General features: G+C 39.9%; 1 protein-coding gene across 4 annotated transcripts in view; it reads right to left on the reverse strand.

Annotated features, from left to right (window-relative positions):
* Positions 1-8246: 8246 nt before the first annotated feature.
* Positions 8247-15677, reverse strand: part of RASGEF1A (RasGEF domain family member 1A) — a 279434-nt gene continuing 272003 nt past the window's right edge. For all 4 annotated transcript variants that reach the window (XM_054036094.1, XM_054036090.1, XM_054036093.1 and 1 more), the window contains 3 exons: positions 11854-11977; positions 11450-11522; positions 8247-10458 (listed from right to left, as the gene is read on the reverse strand). In XM_054036094.1, the coding sequence (XP_053892069.1) occupies positions 10434-10458; positions 11450-11522; positions 11854-11977 (222 nt within the window). In that variant the 3' untranslated portion in view covers positions 8247-10433. The remainder of the gene's footprint in view (positions 10459-11449; positions 11523-11853; positions 11978-15677) is intronic.

The raw sequence follows: 15677 nt of genomic DNA on the forward strand, positions 1-15677 counted from the left end.
GTAGTGCAAGCATGATGCAGTGGTTCAGGCACTAGCCTGGGACAAGGTAGAGTTGGGTTCAACCACCTGCTTTCCACAGACTCCCTGTGTGCTCCTGGGCATGTCACTCAGTCTCTCCAAGCCTCCGTTTCCTCATCTGTACAATAGGGATGGTAGCATTGCCTTAACTCACATGGAAGTTGTGAGGATAAATACATTGAAGAATGTGAGGCACTCAGATACTGTGGTGATAAATCGGAACCTAAGCTACCATCAGCAAATTGCAGAGTTTCTTACGCTGTTTCATGTGGCATGTTAGGCAATCCCCCAAAATTGGGAAAGGACACATTCCTTGGGGGATAAAGTTGTCAGCTTGGTGTACAAATTCTCTGATTGTTGTATATAGTCCATGGCAGAGAGTTATTTTATTTAATGATTCCGAGCTGGTGTATTGGATGCTGGATTCCTGTGAAATTCATTCGGGAAGCCTGTAAATGTGACAATGAGGATACTGGAAGCCTACAGCCACAAATGTTCAAGGCTTTCACCAATTCCATTATCATTTCCTTTATTGTGCTAGGGCAAGAACTGATGCAATGGCCTCTGAATTCTGATGTCTCAAGGTTAAATCCTGGCTACTAACATGTAGGTGACCAATGAATAGTGATTTGTTCTTATCACAAAAGCACTTCTCAGCTGGCAGCTCCTGCTTGGACTAAGCTAATGGCAGATGTTCACAGTGCAGAAATGAAGCATTTTCTCACTGTTTAGAAAGACTGCGCAGCCTGCCCCAGGCAGTGGTGTTTGTCACCAAATTCACTTCCATTAAAAATGGAAAATAGCCTCTCTCCATTCCTGTGGTTTTGCAGCCTAGCTATTAAAAAATAGACCAACAAAATAGCACCACAATGTTCAAGGTGTAAAGATCCTCTTCCAAACGGGGCTTCCTTTTGCCTCCCTATGATTTAATCACAATATCTCTCTGGCTGTGTCAGTGACAAAGGGTTTAAAAAGACAGACCCACCAGTGAAGTTTTCGTTGTGCGCTTGAAACTCAAAAATGGCTTCAGTTCTTTCCGTGATGTTTTACAGCTAAATACATCTGGACTGTCTTGGATTTAGGTACAAAGCTGAAGGTCTCGTGTGTGGTGAATAGATGCACCTACTGCCTTCACCAAAGCTTTACTGGGTTTGGTGCTCATGAAAACCCTTTAACTCCTGGGACTTGAGTCTTCTATCACAGACAGTGCCGCCACTTGGGGATCTCTAGCAGGGAGGAATTGGGTGAAGTCTAAAAAATGGACCAAATATTTCCCCAAATTGTACCAAACAGTATTGGCTTCAGCAGCGGAGTTTGAGCTCCTGGGTGGGACCTGCACAGTGAATAAGGCCTGGCAGTGGCAATGCTGTTCTCCATGCCATCACTGCCCTCTCCCTGGGACCGGCACTCCCAGAGCTAGCTCCTCAATATCTCCCTTCCCCATGGCATCTCAAGGCCAACTCCTCAGCATCCTTCCTCCCGCACAGCATCCCCAGAGCCAGCTCTGAGACTTCAGCAGTGTGTGGGGAGCTCCGAAGAGACAGTGTTGCCCTTGCCAATTGGCAGCAGAAGCAGCATGCTCCCCAGTGGTTGCCAATGTCTATGGGCAGGGGGAGGAGACTTGCCGGCTTGGCCTCATGCTTCCTCTGAGATCACAGCAGCAGCACTACCAGCCAGGGGCCAACATTTTATTGAGTGTGTTGGGTGTGGGGGCCTGCCCCCTTGTGGTGCTCTGATTGCAGAACAGTTGCAGCAGGGACACTGTAGACTTCCCCTACTTCCTTCACGTGCTTCCAACTCTTAGCTGTGAAATTCTGAATAAGTTGAAATGAGCTTACTTTTGTCTCAGTCTCTGTGGCCCAGCTGGTACGTTGGAACTTAATGCTGCTAGTACGGCAAGAAAGAAACTCTTCTAGGACCTAATCCAAAGCCCATTGAAATCAGCTTCACTGGGCTTAGGACCAGGCATTTGAGCAGTAAGAATTGCAGCTCACTCTCTCTCCCACTTCAGTCCTTTGCTGCTAACAAGGTACTAACTGTGGGGATAGTTTTTTGTAATGTGCACGTGTCCACTGGGCACTGGTCTGAGACTAGCAACACATTTCCCTCATAAGGATTTTTATTACTTGGATCAACCTGAGCCTGGTAAGTGCATTGGCAGGACAGAATAGAACGATTCCAAAGGAATGTTACCATCTGTCAAGCAAATATGGATTTTACTGTGCTTAATGGGCTACTGTGAGGGAATGATGCATATTTTAAGGAGAACTAATATGCAGTTTAAAGCTTGGCTGAATTCTTGTTCTATTAGCACAGAGAAGTATGCAAATGAAAACAGGGCATTGAAGAATTGCTGGAAATGCACATGCAAAGAACGTCTGGAGAATTTGATAAAAGTCAGGAAATTTAGGGCTAAGCCTTAAATTGTAGTAGTTATAGACAATGCATATTTCAGAACATTTTCTGAAATAGGACAGTCTGAGTGAAAAATCCTTCCATTTTCCACTACAAAAAATGATCTATTGTCCAGTGGAAAACCTGTGGAATGCCATAGTTTGCCCCCTCACCCCAAACTCAAACCTGGTTTATGATTTCCTAGCCAGATATGAATATATTACACAGCCTAAGTCAGGGGTAGTCAATAGGCAGACCGTGGACCAAACCCAGACCATCAGATGCTTTTGAATGGACCCAGAAATCTTTTTATTTATTTATTTAGTATCATCATTTTTTTTATTACTATTATGTTCTCTGGAGTCTGGACCTTTACTATACCTTGATCAAGACATTTGGACCTTGACAAAAAATGATTGACTACCCCAGTCTAAGTCATGGGTTTATTCCGACAGCAGATTGAAAGACCTAGGGACTACAGTGCTCTTCAAGCAGAGAAAGTGGTGCCTCTCCTTAACCATTTATATTTCTTTATTTAAAAAACGTGGTATAAAAATTCAATGTAATGGGAGTAGATCCTTCCTGTACAACTCCTGTTCTATGTATAAGCCCCATGTGAGGGGACTCTGTCCTTTTTTTGAAACATCCAGGGGAGGGGAATTCAACAATATTCATTGTAGTTCTTAGATGTGTGCTTTTTATAGTGTGTGAATTTAATAAGAAAAGAGTTAATTTTGCCTCAGTATGTTCATATGTGCTAAACTACATTCCATGTAAGTTTCAATATTCCTATTCAAGTTCATGGGTGATACATTGTAGCAAATTCTTTTTTGGTTTTCAACTGTGCCACAAGTGTGCAGGACAGCAGCTTATGGCAAGTGGCTTTTCTGGAATCTGATGAGGCCACACACTACTGGGAGAATACTTGAGCAATTATTAAGGAAACATAAGTGGATTCGCCTCATGAGTTACTCTTTCTTAAATACTTAGGCAATACTAACAAAAATAAACACACACTGATCATCTTTTGGCTGTGGATGGATAATAAGATTCATCTGAGTTTACCTTTACTCCTGCTGCTTTCCAGTTTTTTTCAGTACCAGGCACAGATTCAGGAAACCACTTCAGAACAAGCATACATCTCACTGACTTCCAGCACCCACTTAAGTGGTTACCCGAAAAAGGCTCATCATACATAACAGGATCCTAATGGAAGACCACTGATAAATCTGACACATTTAATAAAAATTTTAACCCTACATAAAAATAAAGATTAATATCTGAATAACAAATAACCCAAAGTTCCAGGGACATCTTGATCTAGACCAATTTAGAAATATTGGGGCCTACTTGTAAAGACTATATCTGAGTTCAAATCTCACCTCTTCCTTGTCAAAAAAAAGGTAGGAGTCATTTGGATCCAGAGTTTTGGTTTGGATTTGGATCTATGTATTAATTCATGTATTTTATTTTTTAATGTTGGACTATTGCCTTCAAATTCAGTAGTGTTGTATAATCATGACAGGATTTCTCTTAATTTGCCAATAAATGATGGAAAAAACAGGTTTTGAATGGACCCCATTAAGTAATTTCAGATCTCCATATATTTGTCTTGTGAAAGATTTTTACAAAGTTTAAGATGTATAGAATTGTGGTTTTGATTTTTGATGTTAGTAACACAAGTAAGGAACCGATTTTTCATTAAATATCTGATATGCATCTTAAGAACATCCTGGTAAATTAGACACAAATATATTTCCATCAGTTTAGTGTTTAGAAATCTGCAGTGCATGTCAAATATAGGGTGTTTCTCTAGCTTAGGATAAGGAAGAAATTCACAATCTCTTGAATAGGGCACAAAAGAACTAACTGCAATTTGTACATTAAATATAATTCACGTTTCCACGTATGTTGCATTGCAGTAAGCCATGTTGAGAAAACGAATCTGGTGCCTAGGTACTACTGCCATTAGAAATGCTTACACTGAATTTAGACAGGTTTGAGAGTGGTAGCCGTGTTAGTCTGTATCAGCAAAAAGAATGAGGAGTACTTGTGGCACCTTAGAGACTAAAATTTATTTGGGCATAAGCTTTCGTGGGCTATGAAGTGGGTTTTAGCCCACGAAAGCTTATGCCCAAATAAATTTTAGTCTCTAAGGTGCCACAAGTACTCCTCATTCTTTTTGCTGAATTTAGACAGGTTTCTTTCATTTAAAGGAGCTGAATCATCCCACAGAGATAATTAGGTTTCTAACTGTGCCCTCAAAATTACTGCAAATCCTTTTCAGAAAGGTACCCAGAGATTTTATTTCTAACTGTTCTAGCCTCTAGGCCCCTCTCTGAATGGTTGTGTGAATGAAGTGTTGAGAAGAGGCTTTCAACTTGGAAATTTTTGTGAATTGCTTTTCCAAATATGATGCATTGTCAGGGCAGCAGTATAGGAGGTCTAGTGAGATATGCAGAAACCTCAAAGCATAGCCAGTTATCTCTACCTTTGCAGTGATGCGTGTGGGAGGAAGAATTTGAAAACAGCCATTGTTAAAGTCTGGCTGCTCACTGAGCTAGAAATTCTTCCAAGATAGCCTGCACTAATGGTTTCAGAGTAACTATTTCTGCAATTTAATTTTATGGGAGTGATTATCTTGCTGTCCACACAGTCCTGTTTTATGGCTTTCTGCAGCCACTAGCAACAGTAGGTTTCTAACCTCTGTGCACAGGCTTTTCTGATTATTTGGGCAGTGCGAGAACAGGCCATCCTGAAAAAATGGAGTAGTGCAGCTGTATTTGGGATTGCTAAAAGGAAACATCTGTGTCATAGTCTGTTCAATAATCAATCTTCCTGAGGAGGACATGAATATCAGTTGGGTCAGTTGACTAGCAAAGTGAATTTTGCTGTTTGGGGGTGGTTTGCTCGAAAATTTTATTCAGAGATTATTAGTTTGATAAATCAAGTTCTTACTTGTATTGTTCAAAAACCTCTTACTGGCATTGCATTATTGCTTGGCATATTCACATTGCGTTCAATGGAAGTGTCTGGAAGGCAATTCTATTGCTTATGCCCATGCCTGTGTCGAGCAAAATAGCAAACTTAATTGTTAATGACTGGCTGGGAGCATGATTGGAAGTGACTCTCCCAGTATGTAATATGCATGTTCATTGTGAGGATGAACTGACCATCAGGAAAACACTTGCCAGTTGGTTCCTCTTATTTCTGGTAAACATCATCTTCAACACACTATAATGGGAACTGTTTGTGATGAAAGCTGTATTGCTCTGCTCTGTAAATCCACTATGAAAGTTTGGTTGCTAATACAATCCACTCTGAGTATTTGAGACTGCCACAAATCAACCCCATCAATTAGCCAGCTTTCTTTTCAAGTATGGAATTGTGGGGTTATGACATTGGTAACTGGCTTGTGTGCTTTGATAATGAGGCAGTATGGATAGGGTATGTGCCTGCAATCTAGGAGACTTGGATTCACTTGCTTGACGTGTTGTATGACCGTGGGCAGGTCACTTCTCTCTCTCATTTTCCCTACCTGTAAAATAGAGTGCTTTGGCAATAGTCTCTGGGTAACAAGAAAACATTCAACAAATACATTGGAAGGCCAAGGATAAGGTAGGCCCATTACTCAATATGGGTGTGGGGAAACAATAACAGAAAACGTGGAAATGGCAGAAATGCTTAATGACTTTTTTGTTTTGGTTTTCACCAAAAATGAATACCAGTGAAAATGAGGTAGGATCCAGAGGCTAAAATAGTGAAAGAATAAGTTAAAAATTCCTTAGATGAGTTAGAGGTCTTCAGCTCATCAGGGCCTGGTGAAATACAGTGTAAAATAGTCAAGGAGCTAACTGAGGAGATAGCTGAACCATTATCAATTATCTTTGAAAAGTCATGTAAGACAGGAGAAATTCATGAGGACTGATGCTATATTTGCCCCTTTTCCAATCTAGAAAAAAGGGAAATAAGGACAAGCCAGGGAATTACAGACCAGTCAGCTTAACTTCAGTATCTGGAAAGATAATGGAGCATATAATTAAACAATTAATTTACAAACACCTAGGAGAAGATAAGATAAGTAACTGTATGGATTTTCCAAGAACAACTAGTGTTAAACCAACCTAATAGTTTTTTTTTTTTTTTTTTTGGACAAAGGATAACCAGCCTTGTGGATGGGGAGAGGGTAGATGTGGTATATCTTGAATTTGGTAAGGCTTTTGATACTGTCTTGCATGACCCTCTCATAAATAAATGAGAGAAATACAACCTAGATGGAACTACTATAAAGTGGGTGCATAACTGGTTGGAAACCATCCCAAGAGAGTAGTTATCAGTGGTTCACAGTCAAGCTAGAAGGGCATATCGAGTGGGGTCCTGCAGGGATCAGTTGTGGGTCTGGTTCTGTTCAATATCTTCATCAATTATTTAGCTAATGGCATAGAGAGTACACTTATAAAGTTTGTGGACGATATCAAGATGGGAGGGGTTGCAAGTTCTTTGGAGGATAGGATTAAAATTCAAAATGGTTTGGACAAACTGGAGAAGTAAATAGGATGAAATTCAATAAGGAGAAATGCAAAGTACTCTGCTTAGGAAGGAACAATCAATTGCACACATACAAAATGGGAAATGACTGCCTAGGAAGGAGTACTACGGAAAGGGATCTGGGGATCACAAGCTAAATTGCTCAACAGTGTTACACTGTTGACTCGTAAAAAAAAAAAAACAAAAAAACCCACATCATTCTGGGATGTATTAGCAGGAGTGCTGTAAGCAAGAGACGAGAAGTAATTCTTCCGCTCTACTCCACGCTAATTAGGCCTGAACTGGAGCACTGTGTCCAGTTCTGGGTGCCACATTTCAGGAAAGATGTGGACAAATTGGAGAAAGTCCAGAAAAGAGCAACAAAATGATTAAACATCTAGAAAACATGACCTATGAGAGAATTTGCAAAATTTGGGTTAGTTTAGTCTGAAGAAAGAAGACTGGGGGAAGGGGGGGGGGAGCATAACTTTTCAAGTACATAAAAGATTGTTACAAGGAGGGAGAAAAATTATTCTCCTTAACCTCTGAGAATAGGACAAGAAGCAATGGGCTTAAATTGCAGCAAGGGCAGTTTTGGTTGGACATTAGGAAGAACTTCTAGTGCTGCAGTCAGAGTAGTTAAGTACTGGAATAAATTGCCTACGGAGGTTGTGGAATCTTCATTGTTGGAGATTTCTCAGCGCAGGTAAAACACCTGTCAGGGATGGTCTAGATAATACTTAGTCCTGCCATGAGTGCAGGGGACTGGACTAGATGACCCCTTAAAGGTCCCTTCCAGTTCTATGATTCTATTCTATTGCTGGAAAGCAAGATCTAGGAATTATTGAGCTGCCTGGATTCCTCCTTGAGAGAAACTTTTTAGTGTGCTAAAGCTAGTGTACATCTTTTATGACTGCTATATGAACAAGATAAAGGAGATGGGTGAGAGGAGAAACTCTGGAACTTCACATTCAGGTTATGTGAAATGTTTTAAGCAGCTAAACTGCCTATCTTCCTGCTTATGTTGGAGCAGAAGTAGGTTATTATATAAAGGTATATTTGAATATATAGTTCAATATGTGTGGAAAAAACATGCTCTGAGCTTAGTGCTGCAGTAGATTTTCCTTGAATATACTGAACTCTTCAGTGAGGCATAAAGGTAAGATCACATATCTATAAGCCCAGGCTGAAATTTCAGTCAGTCAGCCTAGTCACAAAGCTACATTACCTGCCAACGCTGGATCACCTAATTCAGTGCTCAGTTGCAACTTTATCAGATTGCAAAAGAAAAACAGATAAAGTTTAGCCTGGTTGAAGCAACTTGGTTTTTATTAATGCAAGCACATCCAGTCAAACACAGAATATCCTGCTTTATGGTACAGCTTTATATGTAGCAATGCAGTTCAGAATAGCAGAACACAGTATTTAAGGAATGTATCAAATTGAAGGAGGAAAAAAATTAAAAAAACAAACCCATGTAGACACTGCACTGATTTCAAGTATATACTAGGACTGATAGACCAGTGAAGTGCACATTCATGTAAAAGCTTTTAATACACATACAGAAAGTGTTCTAAAATTGCATTTCAAATATATATTTTCTTAAATTTTAAGCATCCCTTTTTAAATTTCAATTACATAAACAAAGCTGATATACAATCCCTTTTTATAGTGTCTGACTATATCACTAGCTAGAACTTCTCTGAAAGTGCAAAACACTGTAATAATACAGTATAAATATTCTTACTCTACCCCAGGGCTGAAAATCAGTACTTCAGCACAGGAAAAATAGCAGCAGATCACAAGAAACAGAGCTATCCTCACTCTCTCTCTGGGCTGTTGGTGTTCACAGCTAGCATTTGTACTTCCGCCTTCCACTTTAATCAGATTGTTTGTTTGTTTAATGGCAACTATTTAACTTTTGTTTGTTGCTCTTTGATCTCAGTGCTATGGGAACAGCAAAAAGTCAATTCCTTCCCCCGCATCCTCCCCTCCCTACCTGGTCTATTTACTTTTCAAAAGAATAAATATCTAGGGGAAAAAAAGCTCTCGTTGGAAACACTAAGGGCTTAACACTGCAATCGCTTACTGTGGGTAAATGCAAACGGGACTACTTAAGGTTGTAAGCATTCAGTAGGAAGTGTTTGCAGGATTGGAATAGAGAAATTGCTTTAACAGACCTGACTGGTGGTCCAGCTAGTCCAGCATTCTGTCTCCAACAGAGGTCAGCACAAGATACATCAGAGGAAGGTACCTGCCCACCTACATGAGCATACAGCACTAACTTGCTCATAGGCCAACCTTCTTCCCAACCCCCTCCGTTAGAGATTGGTTAATGACCTGACATATGAGGGTTTGTATCCCTTCCGAGCTCTTGATGGCATTGAAACAATCCTTTCTAATGTAACTGTCTGGAGGTTCTCATTATCTAGATAAATATCCAACCCTCAGGCCCTAAGAGAACAAGTGTTGGGAAGGAGAACCGACAGTCATGGGTAATAGTACGTTCATTAAACAAAATAAATCTTAATTGGAGACTGACATCCATTTTGTAGAGATTATCTAGATTAGACACCCTTTTCTTTTTAAAATAAATCCCTGATAAAGAAAATGAAAAATATTCTGCATTCAGAACTCAAAAGATAGTTCTCAAAGTGTTAATACTTTAAAAAAAAAAAAAAAAAGAGAGAAAAATCTAGCAGTTGTCCCGTTTCTTCTCTTCAAAGCATATAACAAAAATATGTTTTGCTGCACCTTCATTGTTGTAGGCAGGCATACTCTAGTTCATGTGCCATATCTTCCAGTTTATTTACAAAGTACATTATAGCTGGTTTTTAAGACATCCATATTTTTATTTTGCTTGCTTCCAGCCCAGAATCAGAAGGTACACTGGACAATTTCAGTACCTTGTAAGGCACTATTCTCCGATGTAAGAGAGGAACAGCCTCACTGCGGATGTCTAAGGCCCTGGTCCTGCAGACACTGATGCACCCCTTTGACTTGAGCATGTGAGTTGTCCCAGAGATTTGAATGGGACTCTTCATTCCTTCCCTTTAACTCCTCACCTGCTTAAAGTTACGGAGATGTGTCAGTGTTTGTAGGATTGGGATCTAACGGTGTTGAACCTGTGCAGTGTTTTGGTTGTATTTGGTGTGTGTGTGTTTTTTTTAAGGTGGAAGTAATCAAAATTAAAAAAAAGATTTGGATGTCATTAGACTAAGACCTCACCATGGATACCATCTCCCATGATACACTTCATCTCTGAGAACAGGGCCCTGCCCTTGTGTTTTTAAAATAACCAAAATCCTTCACTTTTAAGTGCCTTAAGGTTGACATGTGAAATATTTACCACATTTTTATTTCATAAAAGGTATTGTATATACAAAACAGACCTCAGCCAGTGAGGTCTTGTTTATCTCAACCCAAGACATTCACTATTTAAAAACAAAGTTCTTCCTGTGTGCTTTAGATTCTGCAGGTCAGATCCAAAAATCTCAGGCCCTATTAAGCAGAGTTGTCCTAGAAATGAAAAAAATAAATCACATGTATTAGAGCAATTCTTCTCCCTACCACAATGAAAGAGGCATTCTTGTTCAAGGTAATGAAGTTGTGTCAGACTCCTTGCTTTTATTGTCAGAATTCTTTCTTTAAGGGCCAGATCCTAAACTGGTTTTACCTGGGATAGCTCAACTGAAGTCAATAGAGATGCTGATTTACACCAGCTGAGAATCTGGCTCTAAATCTTTCCTCCTATCTGATCGGAATGGCAAGTGTGTGAATGATGCCCTCTAGTTGCATTAACATTAACTTGCCATTGTGGCTGTTTCTAGCACTCACTCCTAACATCTCTGCAGGAGTCCTCTCCCTGCCCTGACCGACCCTGGGCATCTGTATAGAAAGGGCAGCCATTGTTTGGCTTCTTGCCCTGTCAACAGTACTGCAGTTCCCAAAGGATGGGTGGGTTCAGGCAAATACTAAGCCCTCCCCAACACACTGGCTAGTGCTTGGAGGGTAGTGCTGGGTTTAGTCCATGCTACACCTCCGGTACGTAAGTAGCAACTACTGCTCTTGAGTAGGCTCCTCCAAGCATTCCTGGTGGCACTATGCCTTCCTCTGCATTACCCTGGCATAATGTCTCCAGCCATCATTGCAACCATACTTTAACTCTGAGAAATAACACCCTATTATTCCATCTCTCAGCCTCTTCAGGGTCTCTTTAGCTAGGATTGTGGAGTCAAAATTAAATGTTCAAAGAGGTTGAAAATCACTTATAAATAGTCTTGGGACCTACATTTTAATTTCAATGTGTGGTGTGCACAGCTGAGTAAATCAGTTATTTCTCTTTGTATGCAAATGGAAAGGGGAAATTTCAAAGCTGTGTGTCCATCCACACCATACATGGAACATTCAACTCTGGCTGTGTATATGCTGAGTGCACGAAGTGAGTGCATTACAAAGGAGATTGTTTATGGATACAGAAAGGGGCTAGAATTTTGAAAAGTTTTTATACCTGAGTGTCTTCCAGCTGTCTTTTTCCATGTGATTTTCTGGACCTTCACTTTCGAAGGATGCTATAAACAGAGCTAGATAAAAAAACAAATAAGAGCGATCAAAAATGGATGTGTCCAGTTTCCTTTTTCTTAAAGAATCATTAAAATAATCAGTGAAATAATGGATGTTGGTAGGTGCTAGATTAGTAAAATGTGGGCAGTGGCAGTACAAACTTATCTAAACTGCCATGTCATTTTTCTAATGTGACCTGGAGGGCAATTTCAGGAAGATAGAATGGCATTCCTACTTTTTTTTTTTGGTTACACATTCCTTTATTTTTCCTTCTCTGGTGCTCTTCCCATGCCTATGCAACAATTGAAGGAAAGACCCACTATAAACTTAAATAAAAGACAGAGCTTTTACCTTCTTCACTGTAAATAGGTGCCGTGAGTAGATAACTCTGGATCTTCTTGTCCTTCTCAAAAGGACACTCTACTTGTTTCCATGTTATGAAATCATGAATTAGTCTTGAAATTTCCCAAAACTTCTGCATGAGGCAATAAAAACAACATAATATTAAATAAAAATTTTCTTTTGGTTTCCTATCAAATTCAGGCTCCTTGGCCTCAGGTTCAAGGCCCCTTAATCTTGCTTTGGCTGATGTCTCTGATCATTTTCCTCTACTCCACCTTCTCACTCCCTATCCTGTCTCCTTACTGCTCCTTTTAACCTTCTTTCATTCCTAGCTTCACACCTGCTCTCCTGGGGTCTCTTAGACTTGGAACAGACTGTCTCCATTTGCCAAACAACAAATATTTCTCTCCTCCTTTATATCCCACAGTCCACCAGCAAGCCTTCCTCTTTCTCCTCTAGAATCACAAGCTGTTGACCCATTTCTTGTTTTGTGTGTGATCTCTCCCTTGTACTAAAATTTTCAAAGCAGCCTTAAGTATAAGCTCTTCAGAGAAAGGGTCTTAGTTCATTTGTAAAGCACCCCTTAAATTTAAACTATGCAAACAATTAATAATTTATGTAATCAACAGCTATTTTTTCCACTAAATATTTCCAGGAGCACCATTTCTCATATTTGTTAGAATGAATGTAGTTGTGTATGTGGTGTTGTGTGTGTTTTTTAAGTCAAACATGCTTTTAGGAGTATCTACAGAATATCAGAATGTGTCTGCAATTATTATTCAAGGAGAGAATCCAAGTCTGGTCCAAATTCTGCTATGTAAATGAAATGTAGATTAAAAAAAAAATCTAATAGCAGCAGCCCTGGACTGAAGTACTAAGTAGCTTTTGAGGAGTCCAGTGCAGTTTCTGTTGAGGTCAATGGCAGTTCTCATTGACTTCAAATAGAAGCAGGATTAGGCCCCAGGTCTGTACAGTAGGAGCTGCTGTGCTGAATAACCACATGCTGCGGCCAAATGGTATTTAGTACTACTACAGAAAAAAAGCTAATAAATGTACTGAAGGAACACACAACAGACTCTTCCAGTAGGTGAACAATGACGACATAAGTGGGGCACCCTATTTTCTTTTCCATGAGATACTCTTTCCCAGGTACATGTGGAGGACTAGTGACGACACATTTGGAATTCTAAGTACATTTCTGGCTGACTGCTCAGGAACCAGATTGCTACAGAGGAAGAATTGTGTGAGACAGCCTGAACTATTTAAAGAACTTAAATAGAAAAGCTAACAACACTAGGTCTATATTCTTGCAGCAATAGGTGACATTAAGGCATTCAGAATCCTGAAAGGATTGAAGGTGGGTGGTGAAGGTTAGTAGTTACAACACTATTTTAACATCTGTCAAATGTCAGATCCAGATTCCAGAGAACAGAAGCTAAGTAAAGGTCAGAGCCTATAGGAATTTGCTCTTTATAGAGAATTGCTAGATATATGGAAAAGATTACAATGGCCAAAAGCGGCAGCTCTGGTAAATGGCACCAGGAGAGAACTCTGACTCTCTCAGAGCAGTGTACTAACGCAAACAAGGGCTTGAACCAGGAGTTCCCGTCTTGCCCTGCACTAATAAAGGATTAACAAGGAGTGATAGATTGGGAGAAAAGTCAGAGTAGGGCATGGAGTTCTCTCTGGAATGTTGTCTTTAGAACTCCTACTCTAATGTCTAGAATTCCCACTTTGGACTATTTAAAAAACAAACACCTAAAACATGTTTTCTAGCTCAAGTTGATTCATTGTTATAGCCCAATGCACTCCTTTTAAGGAATCTGATAACTCTTGAGTCCTCATTTCATCTGCACAGCAAACATGAAGAATACATCTTAATACCTAGGAATAGCAGTTACCATTCTCCCCCCTTGGTATTCAAATATCAAGTATCTCACATCAATAATGTCCAATACACAATGCATCCAATAAGGAAATACAGAATTTATTTACAGTACAGACCTGGGGCCCAATCCTGCTTCTATTTGAAGTCAATGAGAAAACTGCCATTGACCTCAACAGAAACAGCACTGGACTCCTCAAAACCTACTTAGTACTTCAGTCCAGGGCTGCTGCTATTAGAAAACAAATTAACTTTATTTCATTCTTCTGGAGGGAAAAATGGAAGTTTGTGACAAATTAGGTGTTTTTTCTAGAGTAGGACAAGAAAAGTATTTTGACTGATAATTGATTAGTTGACACTGGGCCAAATCTAGAGATCCTGATTCAAGCAAGTTCACACTAAAGGCTTGTCTACAAGGAGCAGCACTGATCACTAGAAGGGTGTAATTTCTAAAGCACACCAACATGTGCACTAATTGGCCCACATAGACCCTACTAGCACAAACTAAAAGTTCCCTAGTGCTCATCAATGTAGTGCTGTTTCAAACAGGGTCTACGCCGGCTAGTTTAGTGTGCACCTCATTAGTTCGTTTTAGAAATCCCACCCATCTAATGGACACTGCTGCTTCATATAAGTAAGAACTAGGTTACTGAAGTTTTTCTCCTATTGAGTAATTTGACTTATTGAAGATGGGTGATTCACTAGACCGGACATGGTTCCTCTCAAATATCAAGAGAAGTACTGAACCTCTAACAGAACAATCTTTAGAGGGTATTAGGCTGGGTCTACACTACCCGCCTGAATCGGCGGGTAGAAATCGACCTCTCGGGGATTGATTTATCGCGTCCCGTCAGGACGTGACAATCGATCCCCGAATCGACGCTCTTACTCCACCAGCGGAGGTGGGAGTAAGCGCCGTCAATGGGAAGTCGCAGAGGTCGATTTTGCCGCCGTCCCTACAGCGGGGTAAGTTCGCGTAGCTGAATTTGCATATCTTAAATCGACATCCCTCCCCCCCCCCGTAGTGTAGATGTATCCTAAGAAATAGGGGAAGTAACCAATAGGTTAGAAGTGTGGATGTTACACCTAAAGTTGAGAACAAATCTAAGCGCGGTTGAGGATGTTGCACCATAGGTCTATCAAGCTTCGCTCCAGCAATGGAGCAAACACTGGAAAAAAATGACTAGACAGAGAGAGGGACTTGAACTTGGAGTCACAAGGTACTGTAGAGATTTAAAGAAACACAAATTCCTAAGTCTTGAAAGCAGCACTTGTAAGTTTAGCTGTACAAATTCTGCTGCATCTAGACTTTTATAATCCAGCATGGCTTCTTTTGTGCTTGGAGATTTTTTTTTTTTGGTTTTCACAACTTCTGCTATCTTTTAATTTTTCTACACTGGCTCTTTAAAATCTTTTGTATACTCAATACTATTATATAAATTCCTCCATCCACCTCCACGTGTGATCTCGTAATTTTTCTTTCATGACTTTTCAAGCCTCTTATTATCCTAGCTCCCTTGTTAAGTGTTTTTGAAGGATTTTCCCTTTTTTCTTTTAGCATCCTTCATACTAGTATTTCATCACACTATATTCTACCCAGCATTTCCCTCTTCTTCTCTGCTGAAATCCTGTCTTCTTTCAATTTGATCTGTCTCATGTGTCAGTTTGGTTAACAGAGCCAGTTGATTAAAGTCACCCCTGTTCGCATACTTTCTACATTTTCTTGTGCATTTTGCCTATTCTTTTATATACAGCTTTTAAATATGTTATCACTAGTGTTTTCAATTGTATTGGAATGATCAGTTAACACAGATGAATTAAATTTCTGCAGTTTAGATAAATTTCTGTGTGTGTGTGTGGGGGGGGGGGTATTTATCTGTAATCTAGATGTACTAAATCCAGTGCATGCTTTCCAGGGCATTATACTTATGGGAATTGGATATCTAAC

Source organism: Malaclemys terrapin, chromosome 7 (genome assembly GCF_027887155.1).
Source record: "Malaclemys terrapin pileata isolate rMalTer1 chromosome 7, rMalTer1.hap1, whole genome shotgun sequence".
Taxonomy (NCBI): domain Eukaryota; kingdom Metazoa; phylum Chordata; order Testudines; family Emydidae; genus Malaclemys; species Malaclemys terrapin.